This window comes from Cucumis melo, chromosome 1, assembly GCF_025177605.1.
Source record: "Cucumis melo cultivar AY chromosome 1, USDA_Cmelo_AY_1.0, whole genome shotgun sequence".
Taxonomy (NCBI): Eukaryota; Viridiplantae; Streptophyta; class Magnoliopsida; order Cucurbitales; family Cucurbitaceae; genus Cucumis; species Cucumis melo.
The window spans coordinates 32,910,636-32,938,363 of record NC_066857.1 but is presented as its reverse complement, the minus strand read 5'-3'; the positions used below and the strand labels follow the sequence as shown (position 1 = coordinate 32,938,363).

The following is a 27,728-nucleotide window of genomic DNA, read 5'->3' as shown; positions in this document are numbered from 1 at the left end:
GTTTGTCCAAGTTGGATGATTAAAATAGTTATTTTTTTCTTTAACCCGAAAACAAAGGAGTTGTTTGGAGCTTTGCTGGAATCATTGAGTGGTTATGAAGAAGGTTTGGGACGTATTTTAAGGAAATGGAGGTAAGGGTTATTTTAACATTGTTTTGCTAGTATTGCATTATTTATATATTAGTAGTTAAAGTAATTAAACATCCCTCACTCAATTGTTTCAAATGACTCCACACGACAAACTTAAATGATCATTTTGACAATGTCCGCCTTCGATAACCACCGACAATCTATATGGTGATAACTGTCACTAACTTTGGTGACAACTATACTTATCAACCAACTCAACGATTGGTTCCAAAAGCCACCTTCGATATCTGTTAATGATCAACACTCAAAACTATCGTTGATGACTAATGGTGACAATGACAATCTTTGAACATTGTTCAAACCTAAAACGCGTTAATATGTTAGAGTTAGGAAGTCTATGTCTGAGGTGCAAATTCGTAAGATAGAGTTTATCGATTAATGTGCAAAATGATAATGGGGAGGAAGATGAAGTTTTTTACAAACATGAAAGACTTTACTAATAAGTATGACACATTTATTGACTAAATTCATCTTTTTGTTCGTTCTTACACTTTTTACATTTATCAAGAAACTCAATCTTCTTCTCTATCTTTAGTTTCACACTTACCAAAACAATTCACCTTTCTTAATCTACTTTTTCAAATTATTGAAAAACTTAATCATACAACTTCACATTCCAAACGTAAAGTTACTAACCCAACACATGAGATAAAACGCCCCTAAAATCTGAAAATTAATACGAACATTTAACTTGAAAAGATATTTACTTAGTAGATTAAAACGATATTTAGAAGGGTTTTTCAAAAATAATTAAAAAACAAATTTTTATTCTCCATTAAAAACAGTTAAAAGATAAATTTTTATTATACTTTTATATGGGTAGGAAGAGTGAGTATTTTGTGAATTTTACAAAATTTACATTTTTACTGTATATATTTTTTTTAAAAGAGTAGTCAAAATTATATTTTAACTCTATACTCCGTACGGACAAACTTTACTGCCAGTAAATTATAGTAAGGTTCAATCTCAACCCGTTCCCGCCGCCGACGAATTACCCGCGTCAATTCGCCGTCGTCTCTTTCACCTCCGGTCAACATAATTTTCTTGAATCCCCAAAATACCCTCGTTCAATCCAAATTTCAAACCCGTTAAACGCCAGATGAACACCCGTTACGTAGTGTCATTTTCGTCAATAAAATATATAGCCTTTCCATTCCCCAATCTTCCTACCATTTTCTCATGTATAACCAAATCCACTTCCACCCACCCCCGAAATTTCCTCCGTTCACAACGCCCATAACCGCCGCCCTATCGCTGGAATCCCTCCGACCATGAGCTCCACCAAAAACCGCCGGAAGGTGGCTCCGTCAGCCGCTGATTCCGGTGACACAGCCGACAAACTTGACCAGCTTCTTCTTTCTTCGGCGATCTGTAACGGTGAGGATCTAGCTCCGTTTGTACGAAAAGCTTTTGCCTCCGGGAAGCCGGAGACTCTGCTTCATCACCTACGCGCGTTCTCTAAGTCCAAGGAATCGGAGATCGAAGAAGTTTGCAAGGCTCACTACCAGGACTTCATCCTTGCAGTTGATGACCTCCGATCTCTTCTTTCTGATGTTGATTCTCTTAAATCTGCTCTCTATGATTCGAACTCTAAACTTCAATCTGTCGGTCTTCCTTTACTTTCTTCTTTAGATGCCTTCGTCGAAGCACGGACGGTGTCGAGGAACCTCAATCTCGCACTCGACTCGGTCCGCGCCTGTGTTAATACCATTGAGCTTTGTTCGAGAGCGAACAAACACTTGGAGGAAGGCAATTTCTATATGGCTTTGAAATGCTTGGACTCTATTGAGAACGAGTATTTGGAGAAAACGCCGTCTTCGACGCTGAAAAGGATGTTGGAGAAGAATATTCCTGATATTCGTTCATATATAGAGAGGAAAGTGAGTAAAGAGTTTGGAGATTGGCTGGTGGATATCCGAGCCGTCAGTCGGACTTTGGGGCAATTAGCAATCAGTCAAGCGTCGTCGGCTCGTCAACGTGAAGAGGATCTGCGAATCAAGCAGCGCCAAGCGGAGGAACAGAGTCGGCTTAGCTTAAGAGATTGTGTGTACGTTTTGGAGGAAGAGGATGAAGACGGCCTTGGTGCAGTTGGGGATGATGCGAAGGATTTGTATTCTAATGGCGGAGGTGGCCTCTTAGGGTTTGATTTGACTCCATTGTACAGAGCTTATCACATACACCAGACTTTAGGACTTGAAGATCGATTCAAACAGTATTACTTTGAGAATCGGAAGCTTCAGTTAACATCCGATTTTCAGGTATCATCTATGACTCCTTTTCTTGAATCTCATCAAACGTTTTTCGCTCAAATTGCTGGATTTTTCATTGTGGAGGATAGGATTTTTAGGACTAGTGGAGGTCTAATATCAAAAATGGAGGTTGAGAATCTCTGGGAGACTGCTATGAGTAAAATGTGTTCTGTTCTGGAAGATCAGTTTTCTAGGATGCAAACTGCAAATCATCTTTTGTTGATCAAGGACTATGTTAGTTTGTTAGGTGTAACTTTGCGTAGATATTGGTATCCAGTTGAACCTTTGCTAGATGTTTTGAGCAAGCACCGGGATAAGTATCACGAGCTGTTGATATCAGATTGCCGTAAACAAATTACTGAAGCATTGTCAGCTGACAAATTTGAGCAAATGCTGATGAAGAAAGAGTACGAATATTCAATGAACGTTTTATCATTTCAGTTACAAGTTTCAGATATCGTACCTGCATTTCCCTTTGTTGCACCATTTTCCTCTACTGTGCCAGATTGCTGTCGAATCGTGAGGTCGTTTATTGAGGATTCTGTGAGCTTCATGTCATATGGTGGGCAACTAGATTTCTATGATGTGGTTAAGAAGTACTTGGATAGGCTATTGAGTGAAGTCCTGGATGGAGCCTTGTTGAAGCTAATTAGTACATCTGTTCATGGAGTTTCCCAGGCCATGCAAGTGGCAGCAAATATGGCTGTTTTTGAGCGTGCATGTGATTTCTTTTTCCGTCATGCTGCTCAGCTTTCTGGTATTCCATTGAGAATGGCTGAGAGGGGTAGGAGACAGTTTCCACTGAGCAAAGCCCGTGATGCAGCAGAAGAGACTCTTTCGGGGTTACTTAAAGCAAAGGTTGATGGTTTCATGATGTTGATTGAGAATGTTAACTGGGTACCTGATGAGCCTCTACAAAATGGTAATGAATACGTAAATGAGGTTATTATATATTTGGAAACTTTGGTTTCCACAGCTCAACAGATATTGCCTGTTCAAGTCCTTAAAAGAGTATTACAAGATGTTCTTTCTCACATATCTGTGATGATCGTTGGAGCCTTACAATCTGATTCAGTAAAGAGGTTTAATGTTAATGCTGTAATGGGGATTGATGTGGATATAAAATTGTTGGAGGGTTTTGTGGATAGTCAAGCTTCTATTTTCGCGGAGGAGGATCTAAATCAGTTAAAGGCAGCTCTTTCTGAAGCAAGACAAATGATTAATTTGCTTTTGAGCAGTCATCCAGAGAATTTCCTGAATGCAGTTATTCGAGAGAGAAGTTACTACAGTCTGGACCACAAGAAAGTTGTCACAATATCTGAGAAGCTAAAAGATTCTTCGGATCGGTTATTCGGAACCTTTGGAAGTCGGACAATGAAGCAGAATCCAAAAAAGAAGTCACTGGATACTTTGATAAAAAGACTCAGGGACGTGAGCTAATTGAGATAAGCATTTCATGCTCTGTTTTTCCTATTTGTTTCTCTTTCTGCTGCTGATTGAAATAGCAGTTATATCTCTTATTGGTTCATTCCTAACTTTGTTTCCTTTGTCTCCCAATTGTTGTCTTCTGTTTGATTAGAGATGTGCACATTTTTTGTATATTATCACATTTATGTAGTTGTTTCATACTTGTTTATCTTTGGAAAGTATCAGCAGCATTTCATCCATGGAGACTCGGACTTGGAAACCTGGTTGTGGTGATAGTCTTATGTGCTGAAAACTGGCCGCATCGGAGACTGATGATCAGAACTGAACCAAGTCCGTGTTTTGTGGATTACTCATAGACATAAGGTTTAGATGGGCTTCCTTCCATAAAATCATTGATTGATTTCACAGTCAATACCGCTTACAACTGGTAATTTGTCATTTGCCTTTAGTGTTGCCATTCTTTAATGATAATCTTTCATTTTTGCTTCATATATTATTTATTTTTTATGATGTCACGTTTACATGGCCATCATGCAGGATATAGTATATTTTGGGGTTTAACCGTTTAACTTTTAAGTGCCATGATCGATTAAAAGTTTTGAGTGTTGTGTTTGTTCGATCTTTGTTATTCGTTTGTTGTATCGCATGCTTTACAATATAGACGAAACAATAGATTCTGTTTCACTCTCAAGGTCGATCGTCTTAGGTTCAGTAGTGTAAATATGAGATGGGGTGTGACAATTCAAGACCTATTCCAAGTCGGAAGGAAAAATGGAAAATTTTATTTCTTTGACGTGTCACGAAACTAGTGTATTGTGTGTGTCACATCTCGCTAAGCCTTGTTACTGGTAGCTACAAAGAAATTAGAAGGGTTAAAATACGAGTTTGGTATTTGAACTTTCAAGGGACATCTAGAACAAGGAGTATAGTTGTTAGGTGCCAAGTATGAGGAGTTGTGTAATTGTTCAGCCCATTGTGTAAAAGGTAAATATGACATGGAATTATGTTTATAGTAGTAGGTCCACAGAGTCTTTGGATCAAATCAGAAGCGGAGTTAACTTCTCAACTCCAACTCCTTGAGCCAAACCGGTGTATCAAATGGATCTCAGAACTTCTAGGTTTGTGGCTATTGTCGTAGTTCCCATTTTAAATTAGGCCGTAAACTTTTAACTGTGTCTTGTTGGAAGTTTTTACTAATAAGTTCATGCTTGATGACGTCATTTTTTAGGCAAATTAATTCATCCACTCCAATAGTTCTCTCAATTGACATTTTTAACCATACACCTCTCTCCATTTCCTAGAGAACAAACCCCCTATGAAAAATGAGCCATGAAATAAATTAAATGACACAAGGGGTGCTAAACTCATAACCATGATTTATATAACTTGAGATTGTAGTTGATGTTTAAACTTGCCAGATAAATCGTACATCTTATGCAAATTGTTATCTCTTATTACTCATTTCAACTTAATGTTGCAATAAGTCTTAGATTCAAGAATTTGCATTTATGTCTTGCCCTACTTAAGTTTTCCCCTCTGGGATATATAGTCTCAGTGTACAATTGCTTTCTAGATAAATGGGATAAATAACATTCTGAATGCCCAGAAAATGAGTAAACTTTGTTATGTTTTTGTAGGTGTGTGTTGTATGTATTATAACATTCCACAACATTTTAACTGATTTTTAGCGATATTGACTTTATTGTGAAGTTATTTGTATATTGATTACTGTAATTTCATTCATTTGTTTTAATCTAAGTGTGTTTAGTTCAAGGTTAAATTGCAAAATTGGAGTCGCTCAAATAAATTTAGAATTTAGTTTATTTTACAAAATTTAGTTTATTTTACATACGGTTAAAATTTAGTCCAATAAATAATTAATAAATTTATCAAATTTAAAGAATTAAATTCTAACTTTTCAAATTATAGGACTAAATTTGTAATTCAACCTAGTTCGATAATTGAAATAGATATATTTTTTTCCAATGAGATATTTGTTAGACACATTCTAATTTATTTTATTTATTACGTTATTACATTTGAATTGCAATGTTAATGTTATTCAAATTATTTGAATTTAACATGTAATTAAAATAATTTTCTTTCTTCCTGGTGTCTTCCTAAGGAGGAGTAATAATAATAATAACTATAACAATAATAATATTCTTCATCATCGAATCATTGAATATTTGTTTGGTATAAAACTTGAATTAGCACACTGATCAAAGGACAATTATGTATTCAGATAAAATGAAGAAAGGGAACGATGTATGATTTGATTCCCATCATTAGTAAATTTAATGTCATTGCTTATTAACCCAATTTTGATATATTGTATCAAACAATTCTCCCTTGGCTCCTTCAGACCAATTTTACCATCTCTTGAAAGTTGAAACAATCCCATCTTTGATCTTTCGATTATTTATTCCATTGTCAGAAACATCGATTCTTCCAACATTCTTCAAATTAACTTCTAGATCCTTAGAATCAACTTCACCTTCGGTGTTCTTAGTTTTTCCCATACCAAAAACAGAGCCTTCGTCACCTGCATTTATTGGAACTTTAGATCCGATTGGTGCCAATTTTGGAGGGTTGATCATATCTAGAATTAATGTGGTGCCAATCTTGCCCGAAAGAACACCAACACCACCTGATCCAAATGATCTATCATAGTCACCACGATCATAGTCGTCGAAAAAGCCATTGACTTTTTGTTTGGTATCTACCTTGGCATAACATTGGCAGACCAACATTAACAAAAGGATATGGAAAACCTTGAAACCTGTTGTCATGGCCATGGTAGTTGAAGGGCACAAGCTGTTATCACAAATGAGAATCAAGGAAGAAAATTGTGTTGGGTTTGGAATTTTTGGATGATGAGAAGCCCTATTTATATATGGTTTTTTCAAAGGAAAACTATGTTTAGAAATTTCTAACAAATACTATATTGCCCACTAGCTTTTCCTTTTTCTTTAATTTTTTGAGTTGTCTTGAAACAATAAATTTTAGAATTTGGTAATTCTGTTGTATGTCTAAGCCTTACACATCAACAAAATAACTTATATTAGGTTTTCTTTTTTCTAAAATAAAATATTAGATTTTTTTTAAAAGAAAACATTCATTAAATAACAACCAACGACCAACAAACTCCTCAATTATAGCGGAGGGGATCCAAAATGGAACATCTATTCTTAAAATACAAACCAGAGGATTTTCTAAGGAGGAAGAAGCATGGAAATTCAAAAGAGAACAAAAAATCCGACTAAAAGGAATAAACGGTTAGAAATCGAGACATGCGTAGCGAAATAAGAATCAAATTTTACCTTAATTGCAACTAAACTATAATTTAGTAATTAACATGCATTAAGTATCCTAATTGAACTAAATTAGGGTTGAAGAAAAACATACCTTTGAAGATTCCCGTTCCTTGTAATCTTTTCACGAATTTAAATCGGGGACCACCACTAATGTTGACCTACTATTTTTCGAACTTATAACCGGGTTGTAGGACCCGTTAAGTGAAGGGAATTAAGAAAGAGACGGAAATTGGGAGGTTGGGATTTAGGGTTGAGATATTTGAAGGGAGAAAAAAAATTTAGGAAAAATTTTGTAAGTCAAAATTATCAAAATGGCAAAAAGTTTTTTCTAAAAAGAAAAAAAGGACTTATTTATAACCTAATTACATGCATTTTTGCGTGTAATTAGTTCAAAATATCTCAACACCTAACATTCCACTTACTATTAGTGACATTATCCAACAAAATGTTTGATTCTTCCACTAACTTAGTTCAAGGACAATATGGTCATTTGACCATTTAAGTCAAAGTCAAACTTTGACTTTTTTGAGTCTAAAGTCAACATTTTGACTTTTTGTCCATCTTGACTAATTCTGAACTCCCGAGCATGAATCCACATTTTTTTTTCTGAAATTCAAGTTACATTTGAATATGGTCAAAGTTTGACTTTTCAAAGTCAAAAGTCAATATTTTGACTTTTTACAACTTTGATCATTTTCATCAATTTCGAGCTTTCGAATATGAATACATATTCATATTTTTAATATTTAAATTACATTTAAATATAAAGCTCTATCTCAAACTGATAATCGACATATATATAACATATTTTCGTCTGGTTCTCTTTCTTTACTTAATTCGAACAATTTGAATTATTCCATCATATTGTTCTAAGTTAATTTCATATGAGCTAGCAGAGGAACCTAATGGACCTATAGATCATGAATCCAACGATTCGAGATTAACTAGTTAAATTTTTTTAGACCGAGCTAATCAACATTCGTTAACTAACAAACAGGTCATTCCACTTCATTCCATTAAAGTCCTGTAATTGCACTCCCCTCACTATATATATTTTTTGACTCATCTGATATAACAATAATCAGTAAGTTAATCCTTTATAGGTTGTTCGTAATCTCAACTGGGTCAAAATATCATTTTATCCCCGAGACTACATCTTTTTTCTTAGATCTCACTGATCTACTATTGAACAATTAGTTTAAGGTCCAACCTATAAATTGAATCCCACTTGGGCCAATAAGAGGGTAAAGCCTCTTGTTCAAGATTTGGATTCAGAACAACCTATCTACTAACCCTAAAGTGGGTATGAGTGAATTTCGTCTTACGCCCTATATTCCTAATTATCCACTTGTTTTACCCCTGAAATGGGAGGCTTGTTGGGTTAGCGTCGTTGAGTTGCCCTCACGTATGCAAATTTAAGGATATATAGTTAGCTTAGGATTAAGATTAAGTTACCTAGGTCATCAAAAATCAAATTAGTCAGTTTTATACAGTCAACGGTGTTATAACTTAAAAGTGACTATTTCTTGGTTTTAGTCTTATGTAAACTCTTTACCTAAAATGCCCCCACTTCCATGTGTCTACATGAATGATTCAGGATCACATCGTTTGTATTAACTACAAAGTAGGCCGCATCCACAGTGTTCCCAAAATAAGGCATCCAACCTTATTTATACACTATAGACCATTTGGACTATATACTCGAATTTGATTCACGTTTATGTCTCCAAATAAAGTTCAAGTCTATACTAGATAGCCTCAGGACCTAAGTTTATTGGATTCAAGATTATAGTATTTTATTTTCATTAATAAGTGCTCAATTACAATTTTATTGAATAGAATATAATTTAAAACAACAAACTACAAGTTTTATGACATAAATTTCAACACAAACACAGCAGAGTTATAATGGATTTTTACTTGTTGATATTATAAGAAGTTAATGTCATATAGTAATGCAATTGTAATTTATGTGAATACAAATGAGTGCTTGAAAATTTTGAGTCCACAATGAAATGAATACACAATGGCATGAATACAAAAAGAGAAAATAAAATTTCATTCGAAATGACTTTTCAATCAGTCTTAACATCTAAACCGTTGAAGTGTAAATTTTAGACTAATTATAAATTGTAATATTATTTATCAAAATGACGAAATTACATAGGGTCGAATTTGAGAATAATTAAAAGTTGACATGTTTATAAAATTGGAATTGAAGACTTAAGTTGACAACTTTTAATGATATGTATTGATGGTTGGACCGAATCAAAAATTTGGAATTAAATTTAGGAGAATCAATGGAAATAGAAAAAATGACCATAGAAAAAAGAAAAATAGCAAAATGTTATTTTTTTTTATTTATGGCAAAACTAAATGCCATAAATATTTTTCCACTTTTTTTGGCCTAAAATTATCCTCCACGGATGACAATTGTCCATATACAAATACAGTGTATTTGTTGAGATAAAAAAATCAAACAAAATATCACATATACGAAAACAGTATATTTGTAAACACGCCCCATTATGATAATTATTAACTAAATGAAAAAATTATTATATTTTTTCAACAATCCATAAACATATTCAATTAGTTTCAACATCCCCTAATTATCATAATAAAAATCAACAAATTAACAAAAAATAACTTTAAATATTCAATTTTTTATTTTTCAAATTATAAATTCAAAATTGAATTCTTCCCTAAAATCATGTAAAAGATAATGCAATAATTAATTATTATAATAAAAATTAAAAAATTAACGAAAAAGAATTTCAAATATTCAATTTTTTCCTTTTTGGAATTATAGATTCAAAATTGAATCTCTCTCTAAAGTCATGCCAAAGATAATGCAATAATTAATTATTAAAATAAACACTAAGAAATAAACGAAAAAGAATTTAAATGATTCATCTTTTACACACGTAGATACCAATTTTCCATAAAATCATGGTAAATATAATGTAAATAATTATAATAAATTAGTTAAGTTTAAATTCAAAATTCAACCCTCTCCTAAACTCATGCGAAATACAATGCAATAATTAATTATTAGTATAAACATTAAGAAATTAACGAAAACGAATTTAAAAGATTCAATTTTTTACGTACGTAGATACCAATCATTCTCTAAAATCATGGAATGAAAATAATTAAAACAAAATTAGCTAAGTTTAAATTCAAAATTCAACCCCTCCCTAAAATCATGACAAATGCAATGCAATAATTAATTATTATGATAAAAGTTAAGAAATTAAAGAAAAATAAATTAAAAGATTCAATTTGAAGCAATGTGAAAAGTGATCTTAACAATTAACCGAAACAGAGAAAAGAACCGACATGGCCGCGCAAAAGAATGAAAATTTGAAGGATATTGATTTGAGGAAAGAACAGAGGAAAGAACCGAGATTTGAGAAAAGAACGGAAGAACCAACAACATTTTTTATTTTCTAAATTATTTAAAAAAAACACATAATAAATTAAGTTTACATTCTCTTAATTTTAACATTTTTATTTTCTAAATTATTTATAAAAAATCATTAATTTTGCATTCCTAACATTAGATTCCTAACATTTTGTCATATCGGTGTATTTGTTGAGATAAAAAAATCAAATAAAATATCACATATCACGAACAAATACAATGTATTTGTAAACAATAATTCTTAACTAACTCAAAAAAAATATTATATTGTTCTAACAATCCCTAAAGAAATGTCATTAGTTTCAAAGTTCCCTAATTATTAGGATACAAAATAGAGTGTATTAATTTAGATTCTTAAATTGAATTCCTAAAATTATGCCAAAGATAACGTACGATCCATTAATTTTAGATGAATTTATTTTGTTGGGTGTTAAAGTTATTTAAGTTTGGAAAGGAAAAGAAAAAAATATATAAATTTTATAATATTATAAAATAATATAATATAATATAATATAATATAATATAATATGAATTATATTTTTTTAAACCCTAAATTCATCGTCATCTTCTTCATCTCAGCTGTAGCCCCCTCCACTCTCTTCTTCTTCGAAATCACATGATCGCCGCCGCCCCTGCCTCTCTTCTCTCCACCGAGATCTCTGGCAACAATCTCCCTTCGTCCGTCGAAGTCGCCATCGTCTCCTTAGTTCTCCGTCAAACTTCTGTTTGTCGTTAGCCCAAGACGTCACACCCCGAGCCGCTCTCCTTTCCATCAGCCATCTCCTTTGCGTCGCGACGTCCGAATCTGAAGTGAGCGGACTATGTCTGCTCCAACCGGTGTTTATCCACGAAGCTCCGACCGCCATCGTCGCATCTCCATGAACCCAACCGTCGCCGTCACGATCTCCCATTCACATGGAGCTTGTTGCACCATCCATCCTTCTCTGTACCATGCTGCCGCACTAGGGCGTGCTCTCCTCGCCGTTGAAGAAGCCTCCATCCTCGAGCAGTCAGGTCCCAAGTGTAGGTGCATAGTTTGTATTAATTATAGGGTATTTGTGGATTCTGTTACAAATGTATTTAGAAATCACATTTGTCAATTAGATAGGGGCATCTAAGGCATTGTTTTCTCATTTATTATTTAAAAATTTTCTGTTTTGCTATTTTGTCAATTTAAAAATAAAATTACCATTTATTCAAAGTAAACTTCTAATTTCGCTATTCTTCTTGTCAGCCCTTAAATTTAGACTTTTTAAGTCCAATTGAAGAGAAAAAGCTCAACTTGACTCAAATGTAAATTGTGCCCAAGTCCAATCCAATTCGATACACTTTCGACTAACAATCAATCACCGTTGTGAAAGACCTCCACAGAACCTATGGAGGACTTAACATTATCATTGAATGCCTCTCCAACTTTGTGGGTAAGCCAAGTAAGTAAGTGGCCTAAATTTCTAATTGAAAACTCATAAAGAAATTGATGCACTTAAATACTGATTACAATTTCAAGTAGTGGTGTGATCACCCATCAAATAATGCCAAAGCAGTTCAATAAATTAAAGACGATGAATAATAAGACCAAGCATCAGTTACATAGTACTCAACCTATATTCATTAAAAGTACGTCGAAAATATTTCATACCATTCATTACTTTCAACATTCCACTAATTTATTATTGAGTGTCAAAGTAATGTTCATCAGACATCACATTTGTGTTCAATTTATTTACTTCACAAATAATGACTATTTATGAAATTTAATATATTCTAAACCTTTTCAAACTATAAAACCAAATTTGTACTTTAACCTAATCCTATTTTAACTTTGCTATGTTACTAAATTGAATATATATTTTTTTCGAAAAGTTTGTAAGATATACCCTTCCAAATTATTTACTTTACACAATATCCAACATGAATAGAGATGTTAATGTAATATATATATATATATATATATATATATATATATATATACACATATATATATATATATATATTAAACGTAACTTTGTTTATCATATTAGAGTTGAGAGAATCGAATTGTATATATATGTCTTGACCATTTTGATGGTATCAAACATTCATTTAGATGTTAATATTGTCAATTTAATTTATTTAATATAAGAATCAATGAATGTTAAATGAAATCTATGAATGTTAAATGAAATCTACTATGAATTATTACTATGATGAAATGACAAATCTGTATGTATTCAAATAAAATAAAGAAGATGGATGAATTAGAAATGAAGATAGGCAATGATTTATATGATTTAGTCTCCATCATCGGGTATTTGTCATTGTTCTTCAACCCAACTTTGATATTGTGTTAACCAATTCTCCCTGTGCTCCCTAGACCAATGCTGGCACCACCTCTCAGCTTTCCGCTCATTATTCCATTGCCAGAAAAATCAAATGTGCCACCACCTCCCATCTTTACATCACCTCCCATCTTTCCGCCCATTGTTCCACCACCTCCCATCTTTACATCACCTCCCATCTTTCCACCGATTGTTCCATCACCTCCCATCTTTCCGCCGAATATTCCATTACCTCCCATCTTTCCACCGAATATTCCATCACCTTTCATCTTTCCATTGGTTATTCCATCACCAGAAACATCAATTGTGCCACCACTCTTCAAATTAATTTTGTGAGCATTAGAAGCATCAATTGTGACACCCTTGTTCAAATCAATTTTGTTATCATCATTAGAAACACCAACTTCACGAGAAACATCAACTGTACCACCACTCTTCAAATTAGTTTTGTGACCATCATTAGAAACATCAATGGTGCCGCCCTTCTGCAAATTAACTTTGTGATCATTATTAGAAACATCAACTTCATGAGAAACATCAACTGTGCCACCACTCTTCAAATTAGTTTTGTGATTGTCATTAGAAACATCAATTGAGCCACCCTTCTGCAAATTAACTTTGTGATTATCATTAGAAACATCAACTTCATGAGAAACATCAACTGTATCACCACTCTTCAAATTAGTTTTGTGATCCTCGTTAGAAACATCAATTGAGCCACCCTTCTGCAAATTAACTTTATGATCATCATTAGAAACATCAACTTCATGAGAAACATCAACTGTGCCACCACTCTTCAAATTAGTTTTGTGATCCTCGTTAGAAACATTAACCGTGCCATTACTCTTCATATTAGTTTTGTGATCCTCATTAGAAACATCAATTGAGCCACCCTTCTGCAAATTAACTTTGTGATGATCATTAGAAACATCAACTTCATGAGAAACATCAACTGTGCTGCCACCCTTCAAATTAGTTTTATGATCCTTGTTAGAAACATCAATTGAGCCACCCTTCTGCAAATTAACTTTGTGATCATCATTAGAAACATCAACTTCATGAGAAACATCAACTGTGCCACCACTCTTCAAATTAGTTTTGTGATCCTCGTTAGAAACATTAACCGTGTCATTACTCTTCATATTAGTTTTGTGATCCTCATTAGAAACATCAATTGAGCCACCCTTCTGCAAATTAACTTTGTGATGATCATTAGAAACATCAACTTCATGAGAAACATCAACTGTGCTGCCACCCTTCAAATTAGTTTTATGATCCTTGTTAGAAACATCAATTGAGCCACCCTTCTGCAAATTAACTTTGTGATCATCATTAGAAACATCAACTTCATGAGAAACATCAACTGTGCCACCACTCTTCAAATTAGTTTTGTGATCCTCGTTAGAAACATTAACCGTGTCATTACTCTTCATATTAGTTTTGTGATCCTCATTAGAAACATCAATTGAGCCACCCTTCTGCAAATTAACTTTGTGATGATCATTAGAAACATCAACTTCATGAGAAACATCAACTGTGCTGCCACCCTTCAAATTAGTTTTATGATCCTTGTTAGAAACATCAATTGAGCCACCCTTCTGCAAATTAACTTTGTGATCATCATTAGAAACATCAACTTTATGAGAAACATCAACTGTGTCGCCACCCTTCAAATTAGTTTTATGATCCTTGTTAGAAACATCAATTGAGCCACCCTTCTGCAAATTAACTTTATGATCATCATTAGAAACATCAACTTCATGAGAAACATCAACTGTGCCACCACTCTTCAAATTAGTTTTGTGATCCTCGTTAGAAACATCAACTGTGCCACTACTCTTCAAATTAGTTTTGTGATCTTCATTAGAAACATCAATTGAGTCATCCTTTTTCAAATTAACTTTGTGATCATCATTAGAAACATCAACTTCATGAGAAACATCAACTGTACTGCCACCCTTCAAATTAGTTTTATGATCCTCGTTTGAAACATCAATTGAGCCACCCTTCTGCAAATTAACTTTGTGATCATCATTAGAAACATCAACTTCATGAGAAACATCAACTGTGCCACCACTCTTCAAATTAGTTTTGTGATCCTCCTTAGAAACATCAACTGTGCCACTACTCTTCAAATTAGTTTTGTGATCTTCATTAGAAACATCAATTGAGTCATCCTTTTTCAAATTAACTTTGTGATCATCATTAGAAACATCAACTTCATGAGAAACATCAACTGTGTCGCCACCCTTCAAATTAGTTTTGTCATCCTCATTAGAAACATCAATTGTGTCATCCTTCTTCAAATTAACTTTGTGATCATCATTAGAAACATCAACTTCATGAGAAACATCAATTGTGCTACCACTATTCAAATTCATTTTGTGATCGTCATTAGAAAAATCAATTGTGCCACTCTTCTTCCAATTCATTTTGTGACCATCATTAGAAGCATCAACTTCATGAGAAACATCAAGTGTGCCACTCCCCTTCAAATTAATTTTGTGATTATCATTAGAAGCACCAACTCCACCATTGATATTTTTAGTAAATTCGAAATCAAATGACGAAGCTTCATCGTCTTTATTATCAAAACTAGTAGGAGCAATACTTGGTGCCGATGCTGGAGCACTTACACCCTTTTTCGTGTCGTCTAGAATTCCAACACCTCCTGATCCGAATGAACCAAAGTCGAAATCAAAAAAGCCAGTGACATCTTGGAAAGTGGCATCCACCTTGGTACAATATTGCCAAGAAAACACTAGGAGAATGATGTGGAAAAGCTTGGAACCTCTTGTCATGGGCATTGGTAATCGAGTGTCTTCAAGCATTGAGGGTCACAAGCTGGTTTCAAAGATGATGCTTAGGAATTAGAAAAGATGTTTAGGTGTTTGTAAATTTTTTGATGACATGAAGCCCTATTTATTTATTTATTTGGTTTTTCATGGGAACACTATATTTAGAAATTTCTAATAAGAGCCCATATGTTTTGCCCAATTGTCTTTTTCTTTTCCTTTTTTAGTGGTTTCGAAACAATAAATTTCAAAATTTAGAAATTTTTTCAACCATAAAACCTTATTCAGTAACTGAGAATATAATAATTTTTCTATATTAGGTTTTTACTAATTGATATTATAAAAAGTTAATGTTATAAAATGACTAAAAGGGTATTTAAGTATTTAACGTGAATAGGAAGAAATGCTTGAAAATTTTGAGAATACAGGAGAATGAATATAAAAGTCTAGGGAAGGAAACTAATAGTCGGTTTGGATTGATTTAAGAAAAAATGTTTTTCAAGAAATTCATTTTTGTAAAAATTGTTTTAAAATACACTTAAAAAACTATTTTTAGTGCTTTCTAAACACACTTTTTTTTTAAATAACTTATTTTTTGAATTAAACACTTGAAAATGTAATCCGAACATACCATAAGGTTTAATTAAAAATAGTTTTTCAAGAAGCCCTAACATCTAAAACCTTGAGTAATGTAATTTTAATTTTAGAAATATTTGTGAGTTTCAGCAATTTACATGACTGATAAGATATAAAACATATTATGGGTAGACTTACTAAGATGAGTCAAGGTCAAGAAGAGTCTAGAGAGGTAGGAGACTCGAGATGTGTAACCAAAGGCTAGAGGAACTCATGTTCGATCAACAACAAGTCATGTCATCAGAAAACCAATGTAGATGTATTGGTCAAGCATCATAAAAGACCTTACATAACCAATGGAAGACCTAACACTCGCATGAAGACCTTCATGGAGGACATAGTAGTCTAATAGAGTACCTTAAAAGATCCATAGAAAACAACCTCAATAGAATCTACGAAGGTCCTAAATGTTTGATGGAGAGACCTAACTCAAGAGAACTCATGGAGGATATGTTAAGACAACCCATTAATATTCCTTTCTCGTAAGTCTATTTGTATCAATGGCCCATTGTACATCCAGGCCCATCTTCTAGAATTTTTTTCATTTATTTGTATTGTAGGTGTATCTATTGTAAGAGTTTTTCATCCTTACTTTCTATTTATACGATGATTACGATCAATATCAAATAATAAAGAAAGCAACAAACTCTTCTCCTCTCTTTTGAACTTTATTGGAAGATCAAAACAAGTTCTATAAAGAACCTCTAAAAATCCATCGTGTGGAAGACCTAAAAACTTTCATGGAGGACCTTTACATGACTTATGGATTACTCAGTAGTAATACCATGAAAAACCTCTTCAACTTTGCCTTAAGTTAAATAGACAGTGATCTAAATTCCTAATAGACAACTAATAAAGGAATGGATGGAGATTGGGTGGATAACGCCTTCGAAGTATTGATCTTTTAAGGTTTAATTAAGTTAGAATTCTACTATAAAGAGATTTCTTTTTTTTTTTTATTTATTAAAAATTAAGAGTGAGAGGGTTTAAACCACAAACATTCTAGTTCTAAGCGTTACCAACTTATATTAGAATAAAATGAATACTAGTTCTTCTTTTGATACGATGGATTTTTAATATTTTTGTCTCGTTATGGATTTTATTAATTAATTTCAAATTAAATTTAGGAGTCTTTTGAAGAATATAAATCAAAATATTTACATCGTACAATTTCGAAAATGAAAAAAAGTCCGCAGGCCCAAAATGAAAAATACCAAAGATCCCCGTTAATAACAATCATCAAGTTTTTTCAAAATTCTTTGCTAATTTGGTTACATGCGTGTAGATTTTATATTTTGATAGCTAAATCTAAATGATTTTTTTTAAGATTCCTCGTGTTTAATTTAATTTGGCAAGATTTTATCGTTTCAAGATTATTTGGTGTTTAATTTAATTTGGTAAGATTGGATTGTTACCCAATTTTAAATTTACACGTTTAAACGTACCCAATATTATATTTTCAATATTATTTTAAAAAAATTTAAAAATAAATCTATTTGCTACACGATCTTGAACCAAACAACGGTTTGAAAAAAATTAAAAAAAGTTACAAAAATGACCAATTCCGTTAGTTTTTTATTTTGTTACACGACCACGACCCGAAATATTTCGTATACCTATGGAAATTAATCTCAAATTTAATGGATAATATAGAAGAAATTTTGATTTTTTTTTCCTTTTGGCCCATAGATAAAAAATAGAAAAAAAAAACATTTAACAAAATTAATTGGGATCCGCCTTCTTCATCTTCAATCCAAATCAGAAAGCGAAACAGTTCAGAACTCGAAGAGGAAGAAACAAGAAGAAGAAGAAGAAGATCATCGAAGAAGATGAGTTTCTCTAAACTTTTGGCTTCTCTTCTTCTCCTTGCTTCAATCTCATTATCAACCTCCCTCATCTCCGATCCAAAAACTCTTACCGCCTACGATATTCTCCAACAGTACGGTTTCCCCGTCGGCATTCTTCCTATCGGTGCAACCGGCTATGAATTGAACAGAGCCACCGGTGAATTCAGCCTCTACCTGAATCAGAGATGCAAATTCAAGATCGATTCCTATGAACTGGAGTACAAATCTACCGTACAAGGCGTGATTTCCCAAGGCAGAATCAGGAAACTCAAAGGTGTTTCTGTTAAGATCGTCCTCTTGTGGCTCAGCATCGTGGAAGTCGTTAACGATGGTGACGACCTTCAATTTTCTGTTGGGATAGCTTCTGCCAATTTCCCGCTTGACAGTTTCTACGAGTCGCCGCGGTGTGGATGTGGATTTGATTGCGATAATGGCGCTGGGAGCTTGGTTTCGGCTTCTTGAAATTAGGTGAAACTTGTGTTTAATATAATAGATTAGGGAATATTAGGTTTTGAATCGCTTTGATTACTTTAAACTAGTAATGTCCTGTTGCTTTGAACTTACTTTATATGCGATTTCCGAGATCGGATTAGCTCAACCATTATATTCTGTTTATGTTCAAATAGAATTGTATCGTTCTGTCTCTTGAATCTGCTACTGATCGTCGATTATATATTTATGATATGAACAATTCTGTCTATTAGAACCCCATCAATGGGATCAATCGCCTTATCAATTTGTGTGAAACCCTAAATCCTTATCTTACTTCTACTGGCATCATTTTCTTACTTTGCTTACTTTTCAACTAGTCAATTCTGAGTCAATTAGATCATATTCCAGTGGCTTCTTCTTGCTCAGATTTCATTTTCTTACTTCCCCAACTTTCCAATTACTCTATTAGATCATATCAAATTACTTGATTTGAAGAATATACCTTCTAGTTGGTCATAGTGTGCATTTGGTGTACTATTTTGTATTTTCTTGGTTCTTTCTTAACAGTGTTCAAATTCAAGACGTAAGGTAGATGTTTTAGAATCAATTCCCATCCTTCTGAATTGATCATTTTGGGTTCTTTTAGACAATTGTTCTGATTTAGACTACCCAGTGTATACTTGATTCTTGGAATCTTGATGTAAAATTCTAAGACAGCCCCATCAACCTAATGGGGTGTCATCATCTACCAACTATTTTTCTGTTCTTCTTTTTCATATTTTGCTAGAACCCAAGTTATGATTCTCAATTGGCTTCATGGGAACCAAAGAATTTAGCTATATCGAGTCGAGATCTTGTATTGATTTTGGTTATATCTTGGAGAATCAACACTATTTTTGTGTTTTTTGGATCTGAAATGTTACAGTCCGTTCATTGAAGAAGCATTTAAGAATGGTGCAGAGTGTGAAATAAAATCATATACCCATTTAAGTGTTAGAGAAACCCACGTGGGAGTTGAATTATCAGCCACGGTTCTTGCAGTGCCAAAATTGATTTTGGGTTGAGTTTGATCCAAAGTCTTTGACAAAAATTACTTGATCTAAATTTCTTGTAAAGTTCGTCCAATTTCCCTATTCGAATTGTTAATAGCCGCCAAACGTTCCTTGTCGGACGTTTATTTTGGAATTCATTGTTTGTCTCATCTCATCTGTTCTTGGAAATGGCAGAGTAATCGATCATTCTCGAGCCCATCTCTTTTGGTGATTGAATTGTAAAGATGCAAATAATCCAATTTTGTTGAATTTAATCTCTACATGATTCAATAAAAAGTTTTTGCTTTTCTTCATCAATTTGTTTTTAGTTAGTTTACTTATTGTGAAAACCTCTTTTCTATGGGGTTGAACTAAAACTATGGACAATTCTTGTGCTTTTCTTTTTTAATTACCTATCCCAACTAATTAGTATGGTATTATTCTACTCCACACATTCCTATAACCTCTAAACATTGAATTTTCCGATATGCTCGAAATTACAAATGTTCGATACTTTAAATACCAATAGTTGTTTATGAATATTTGTCATATTATTTGTTTCATAAGTTTTATATTCGAGTATTTTTTAAAGGTACGTAATGTTTTAAAAATGATATTATTATTATCATTGATTTATAATTAACTTGATTTTTTTAAGTAGTCGTGGTTTATAGTTTTTATATGTTATTTTTCTCAACTAAATAATATATGGATTTAGTTTATAAATAATTGCTAATTTGAATTTGAATCTTTATAAAGATAAAAACAATGAGAAAGAATCACTCATGTTTCATGAGTATCCAAAACTCTTTGTGATGTCTTCTCGCTTCCCTAGGTAAAGGCGTGCGGTTCTATAAGAATCTTGAATTCGTACGAAACAAATATTATATTGTGAATATTTCGTGCACACTATTGCCATAATATACATGTACAAATATAACATAGTTTGGTAACTATAAAAATTATTTAACATTTACAAGACTCCTTCCCTTTTCTTAGTATTGAGTGCTTAGAGGAAGAAATCTGACTTTTAATATCGGTTTAAAACTACATTAAAGGGCTTTAATGTCACTTGGCAATCGACATCTTTGTGAGCATTATTAAAAGCCTTTAATGTCAGTTGGGCTTTAATGTCGGTTTAAAAACTACATTAAAGGTCTCTTTAATGTCGGTTAAAAAACGACATTAAAGGCCTTTAATGTCAGTTTTCCACATATATCTTTGATGGTGTTATTGAAGCCCTTTAATGTCGGTTGGGCTTTAATGTCGATTTTTAAACAACATTAAAGGCCTCTTTAATGTCGGTTTGTCAGTTCTCAACCAACATCTTTGATAGTATTATTGAAGCCCTTTAATGTCGGTTGAACTCTGATGTCGGTTTAAAACCGACACTAAAGTCTAGTTTTTGGATTCATTTTTACAAATTTATTTTTATTTAATTGTTACATTATTGTCCTATAGACCGACATTTGTTCAATGTAGATAAATATGTTTTTCACACGCCAAGAAATCAATGAAAGTCATATTATTTTAGAAACTATAATCTTTGTCTTTTACATTTGAATACACAAAATAAAATCTTAATATTATGTTTATATATACATTCTACAACATTACATGAAAAAAGATCATAATACAAGAATTAAATAATTAAAAATCCTAAACGCCTTCTCAGTTTTCAATTTTCAACAGTCGCTTAGCCATCTCTGCACAATTGCTTAGCTTTCAACTCGATATGACTTCAATTATCTACAAACAATATCCAAATAAACCATTTATATAGAATAACAAAGCTGTTTGAAGCATTAAAATTGCAGAGAATGATGAAAAGTTCTCAAGATTTTATATCCACACCCCAATCCACATAACTCTCTTCAGTCTACCCCATCCATCAGACTTTCCTAAATCTCTTCAATCTAATATTAGAAATATTCCATAGATGCAATCATATACAATCCTTTTCCCAAATTAAAAAAAAAAAACATTTTATGTGGCAACCTATGAATTTTTGTAATTGATTAGCTCATAATATTGCCCGCCAAATGAATAATCAATATTTTTTTACATAACATTATTATGAAAACCAATATTAATCTATAAAGAAATGAGCAACACCAACACAATAAGCTGAAAAGTAAAGCAATCATATTTGTATACCTTGGGTGTGGAGAACCCTTGATTGGCTTTTGGCCATATTTCCTCCATGAATAATCATCATATCTGCTAGCTTGTTACTAATCATGGGCACCTTAATCGACCGCTTCACTCTATGCTTCACTCTAGTGTTATTAAAGGTCTTCCCCTTTCCTACCATTGTATTTCATAGTATCAACACAAAATACACAATCAACAACCAACAATCCATTTGAAGCATCATTTAATCTTTAGAATTGCAGAAACAAATATGCATTTCACACCAAACACTTTTTAAGGAATTGTTCTCATTTACAAAAGAATTATATAAACAAATATGTATTTTTTTTGTCAAAGAATAAATTGATCCACAGAAGTATCACCCTCCCTTAGCAAAAAGTTACTCATACATTCAACAAAACAACATGGCGTAAAGGTAACTATGGTTAGAGAGGAGAGAACTAGAGATCATGGTAATTAGAGAGGAGAGAGCAAAATAGCATATAAATTTGAAATATATACGATTGTGCAGAACCAACAATAAATAGAATTGAATACAGTTATGTATCTTTGGCTTGAAAGACTACAAACTTCTAAGATTAAAAGGCTACAACGCTACAATTACATATCACAACCTGCAATTCCCCCCCCCTAAAGGGAGTGTAAAGGTGATCTAGCCCTACACTACAGACTTGGGATATTGGGACATAGAATACCACGACCAGACAATAAATTGAACCATTGAAAAATGTAACATAAATAACACCATGAGATCCTAAATATTACCAATGTGTCCTTTGAGTAGTAAAGGATTCGAGGTAGATACAATACAGTTGTTGCAAACCAATCTGTAATATCATCAAAAGAAAGATTTTCATTAAACCTAGGAAGAAATATGTTCAAATATTTAGAAAGATTCTTGTAATATAAGTGTATGGGGTAAATTAAAGTTACACTTTTGTAAGCAAAAACGTAGGATTGATGCTAAGGATCACCTATGAGGTTAATGGTACAATTGGACTTTCAACACTAACATAATTACATATCCCTCTTTTATTTGGCCAGCTGAAAGCTCTTTCAACTAGCCTATCTCTTTAGGATAATTCAAAGAAACCCTCATCTATTCTTTACGCTTGTTTGTTTAAAAAAAAACAGAGATCTACACTTGACCAACAATTTAAGTTTGTTTGGTTTGAAATTTGAACCCCAATGAAACCTCGCTCACCTATTAATGCAATCAGTTGATTTACAGCCGAGAGAAAAGGCAACAAATGCAATCAGTTTGTTTGGACCGGACTGTACTTCTTCTTCCTAGGGGTGAAAAAAACCGACCTGACCCGACCCGATTCGGTTCGGTTTGAGTTGGACCGGTTAGTAACAACAGTGTTACTGAACCGAACCGACCCGATTTAATTCGGTTCAGGTCGGGTCGGGTTTAAAGTACCCGATTAGGTTAAAATACTGGCGTTTTAATTCATTTCCTCTCCTCTTCGATTCTTCTTCAGTCTTCAGCATTTCGTCTGGCGTCTTCCTCCAAAGTTCAAAAACCATTTTGTTCCATCGTTTGGCGTCGGCATCTACCTCTTCGTCTGCATCAGCGTCGGCATCTATCTTTTCGTGTTCATCGGCGTCGGCATCTCTTCGTCTTCATCACTTCGCCACTCCATCGTCATCGCCTGTAAGTTCCACACTGACCCATATACTGCTTTATCTTTCTGTCTGTCCCTTTCTCCTTATTATCATCTCTTTAATTTTTAAATTACAGCTTGTATCATTTTGGGTTTTTTTTCCGTTTATTTGGGGTTATTGCCATCTGGGTTCTTGTTTATGATGGATTATTAAGATGACTTCTTTGTTTTTGCTGATGAGGTTGAACTTTCTGCTCTGGGAATGGGTAATTTTGCTGCTTTATACTTTCTTTTTGTTCTTTTAAGTACTTTGCCTGACTTTGAATCATGAAATCTAGAATAAATGGAGTGTAATTTGTATTTTGATTAGAATTCTGCCTTAAAAGGTCTTAGAATGCAGAATTCTGGGACTATGAATTAATGATGAAGTGAACTAGTGAAATAATGCGGAGTTTTTGCTTATATTCAATTTTCGCCTGAGCAATTTGCAATTCGTTTGTTTTCTTTCTTGTTGATTTATAATGTACTGTACTGTAATTTGCAATTTGCAATTTGCAATTCACATTAATGTACTGTCCACCAAATTTTTAGTGTGAAAAAGTAATGACAACTCTTTTATCATTATTCATAAGTAAAAGCAACACAAATTTCATTTGTCTTTAAAGTAAGAACCAACCTCACATTTTCATTTTTTTTCAGGTTTTTTCCCCTCTTTGTCATTCATTTTTCTTTGCTTAGTTTCCATTGAATGTGTTCTTCTTCTTATATATTCATGTTATGATCAAGTTTGTGTTTGGAATGTAAGGTAGGTTATGTTTTCTATTTGATTTCAATATATATATATATGTTTTAGTCTCTACTTCGTGCTCCATTGTTACTTTGTTCATCAGAATTTTGTTTCATTTCATGCTTTGCATGATTATTTTATCAATGTGTTGGTCATGTATGATTATTATTATTTTTTTTTTCAAAACAGAAACGAACATTTAGAGATGTGAAAATTTAGGAACTAATGGGAAAGAGTAACTAGAAGAACTTGAGTATTTTAGGAACTAATGGGATGCGAAAATTTTGCTTTGGAAAAGTTTGTTTATATAATAACATTTAGAGTACTGCCTTTCTTTGTTTCTTTCTCTTTTACAGTACTGGTAAGCTTTTCCTTAATTTTCTATGTGTTTTGTTTGATGATTATTAGGATGACTTCATTCTCGATAGACGAGACTTCAAATCAGAGTTGTTCTAGTCCAGTGTTAGGAAAAAGAAAACCGGTTAAACCACCATCATCGGTATGGGAACATTTTATAAAAGTAGAAGGATGTGATCCTAAATATCCTAGGGCTGCTTGTAAACATTGTTGGGCTTCATATGCTTGTGATTCCAAAAGAAATGGTACCACTAATTTAAAAAGACATTTAGAGAAATGTAAGATGTATGTAAATCCATTGGAAGATAATGTTGAAGGAGAGGGAGATTCTGAAAGTAATTTGATGACTGCATCATTCACTCAAGAAAATTGTAGAAAAATGCTTGCTAGGATGGTTATCTTGGATGAATTGCCATTTAAGTTCGTAGAAAGTGAAGGGTTTCACCAATTTTGTCGGGCATTAAATCCAAAGTTTGTGATTCCATCAAGAGTAACCGTTGCAAAAGATTGTTTTCAAATGTATATGAAGGAGAAAAAAAAGTTAAAAAATGCATTAACTCGAAGTGGCCAAAGAGTTTGTTTAACAACGGATACGTGGACTTCTGTGCAAAATATTAATTATATGGTTATAACGGCTCATTTCATTGATGATGATTGGAACTTGCACAAAAGAATTTTGAACTTTTGTCAAGTAGCTAATCATAAAGGAGATACCATAGGTAGAGCCATTGAAAAGTGCTTAGAAGGTTGGGGTATTGATAGGCTCTTTACTGTAACGGTTGATAATGCGAGTTCAAATGATGTAGCCATTGCCTACTTGGTTAAAAAGTTTAAAGGAAGAAATGGGTTGGTGTTGGATGGTGAATTTATTCACATTAGATGTTGTGCTCATATTCTTAATTTAATTGTTAGTGATGCCTTAAAAGATTTGCATGTGTCTATCATTCGAATCAGAAATGCTGTGAAGTATGTTAGGTCATCTCCTGCTAGATTGCAAATATTTAAAGATTTTGCTAAAGAAGATAAGATGTCAACAAAAAATTGTCTTAAATGGATGTTCCGACACGATGGAATTCTACTTTTACTATGTTGGATGGAGCAATTAAGTGTCAAAAGACTTTTGAAAGATTGGAGGAGCATGACCCTAGTTATTTGCCAAAGGATGATATTCCTACTACTGAAGATTGGGATAATGCAAAAGTGTTTGTAAAGTTCCTAAAGACTTTTTCAGAGGTAACAATGAAGTTTTCTGCATCTATGTCTGTGACTTCAAATATATTTTTTCATGAACTTTGTTTGATCCAAGAAATAATTCGTGAATACTCATCGTATGAGAATGCATTATTGAGTCAAATGACATTAAGCATGCAGACAAAATTCAACAAGTATTGGGGTATAACTACAAGTGAGAAGACCAATTTATTATTGTATGTTTCTGTAGTTCTTGACCCTAGGTACAAGCTAGCTTATGTGAATTATTGTTTTAATGAATTTTTGGAGGAAGATTGTGCAAAAATATGGACAAATAAGGTTGAAGAAGCATTTCGTCGATTGTGTGATGATTATTATATGAGAATGTCAAAAGAAAAATATTCACAAACACAATCATGTACACCTATCGAAGGATTTGGCTTTCAAAGTCAAAGTGAAATACCTTCTATCTCATCTAGTGGATCTTACAAGGCACGTGCTACTGTTCATGATAGATTTAAACAAAGTAACAAAACATGTCTAGATGATGCTAAAACAGAGGTGACTCGTTATCTGGATGAGGCTCGTATAGATTGTATGGGCGATGAATATTTAGATTTGCTAACTTGGTGGAAGGTGAATTCCTCTCGATTTAAGATCATTAGCCAAGTAGCTAGGGACATCTACAGTATTCCTATATCAATTGTGCCTTCTGAGTCCGCCTTTAGCACTGGAGGACGGGTGTTAGATTCTTTTCGAAGTTCTTTAACTCCTCAAACTGCAGAGGCACTCATTTCTGCTCAGAATTGGATTCAGTCTAAACCTTTGGATGACATGACTGAAGAAATTGACGGGGCTGAAGAAATTGATGAAGGTAATATTCTTTTTGAAGTACGCATTTAAAATTTTCAATTATCCCATATAAGCTAACTGTTTGTCATTTTGATCTAGAATTCATAAACATAGGAAAGGAGATGGAAGCTGCATTTGAGAATTTGAATAATGACTCTATGGTTTAAATCCCTACTCTCAAATCTTTATTTACATTTTTTTAAAATTATTAACTTATTAAATATCGAATCTTGTTTTTTTAGAGTCTTGAAGCTCAATGATGGAAGCACTTTGGGTTATACGAACAAGGTGGTCTCGTGAAGATGTTCATTAATTCATACCTTCCCAATTGTAAACTCTGTTCATTTTAAGATAATAGTTGGATCTTTGTGATTGATTCTAATGTTGCAGGATTATTTTGAACCCTCAAGTCAAATGAGATTTAATGAACTTCTGTTTGCACTTTGCAGTATTATTTTCATTTATCTATTTAGTGCCTTAAAGCTAGTGACATGCTAAACATTAAACTATTGTAGTTTAGTATGTAATCATATATGTAAGGTCTTTTCAATTCATTTCCAGCATATCTATTTAGTGCCTTAAAGCTATTACAGGATCTCTTTCTCTCTCAAGAATTAGACTTTAGAGTTGAGATTTTAAGGTTTCAGAAACAATTTAGTTACTTGCTTGCCCCTAAACATGGATAGATAAGTAAATAACGTCATTTCCTTCTTAAAATTGAAATGAAAATGTTGAGTGCTTTTACCAAATGAAGATTATTATCCAATGTGAATTTTTTAATTACTGCAGAGGAGATAAGTGCTAAGAAGGAAGGAAGGAAGGAAGGAAGGAAAAAAAAAAACCGACCAGACCCGACCCATTCGGCCCAACCCGAATGTGGGTTGGGTCGGGTCGAGTTTCAGAATCAACCGTACATTTCGGGTCGGGTCGGTTTTGAAGAAAACCCGACCCAATTACACCCCTACTTCTTCCAACCTCAACCAGTCCTCCTAGGGCAATAGAATGGAAGAATCTCTGTCTCAAATTTGCAACCTAATTTCCAACATAATAATAGACAAAATATGTCAACAACAATTATCTACAAAAATACTACCCTCTAACCATTATATAACAAATGTGGAGGAATTCAAATAAGAACAAAATAGCACTTT

General features: G+C 33.2%; 3 protein-coding genes and 1 long non-coding RNA gene across 4 annotated transcripts; 3 read left to right on the top strand and 1 right to left on the bottom strand.

Annotated features, from left to right (window-relative positions):
• The first annotated feature begins 977 nt into the window (after positions 1 to 977).
• Positions 978 to 4,315, top strand: LOC103492892 (exocyst complex component SEC15B). Its single transcript, XM_008453437.3, has one exon. It carries the CDS (start codon positions 1,421 to 1,423, stop codon positions 3,836 to 3,838), a length of 2,418 nt encoding a protein of 805 aa, XP_008451659.2. The 5' UTR covers positions 978 to 1,420; the 3' UTR covers positions 3,839 to 4,315.
• Positions 4,316 to 12,896: 8,581 nt separating this feature from the next.
• Positions 12,897 to 15,719, bottom strand: LOC127148582 (uncharacterized). Its single transcript, XM_051082665.1, has one exon. It carries the CDS (start codon positions 15,717 to 15,719, stop codon positions 12,897 to 12,899), a length of 2,823 nt encoding a protein of 940 aa, XP_050938622.1.
• A 2,262-nt stretch (positions 15,720 to 17,981) lies between these two features.
• LOC103492801 (uncharacterized) lies at positions 17,982 to 18,902 on the top strand. The gene has a single exon (XM_008453334.3). It carries the CDS (start codon positions 18,149 to 18,151, stop codon positions 18,626 to 18,628), a length of 480 nt encoding a protein of 159 aa, XP_008451556.1. The 5' UTR covers positions 17,982 to 18,148; the 3' UTR covers positions 18,629 to 18,902.
• A 7,623-nt stretch (positions 18,903 to 26,525) lies between these two features.
• On the top strand, positions 26,526 to 26,905 carry LOC127150195 (uncharacterized). Its single transcript, XR_007822281.1, has 3 exons — positions 26,526 to 26,599; positions 26,677 to 26,738; positions 26,820 to 26,905. It is a non-coding gene; the product is annotated as an uncharacterized LOC127150195 (long non-coding RNA).
• The last annotated feature ends 823 nt before the right edge of the window (positions 26,906 to 27,728 follow it).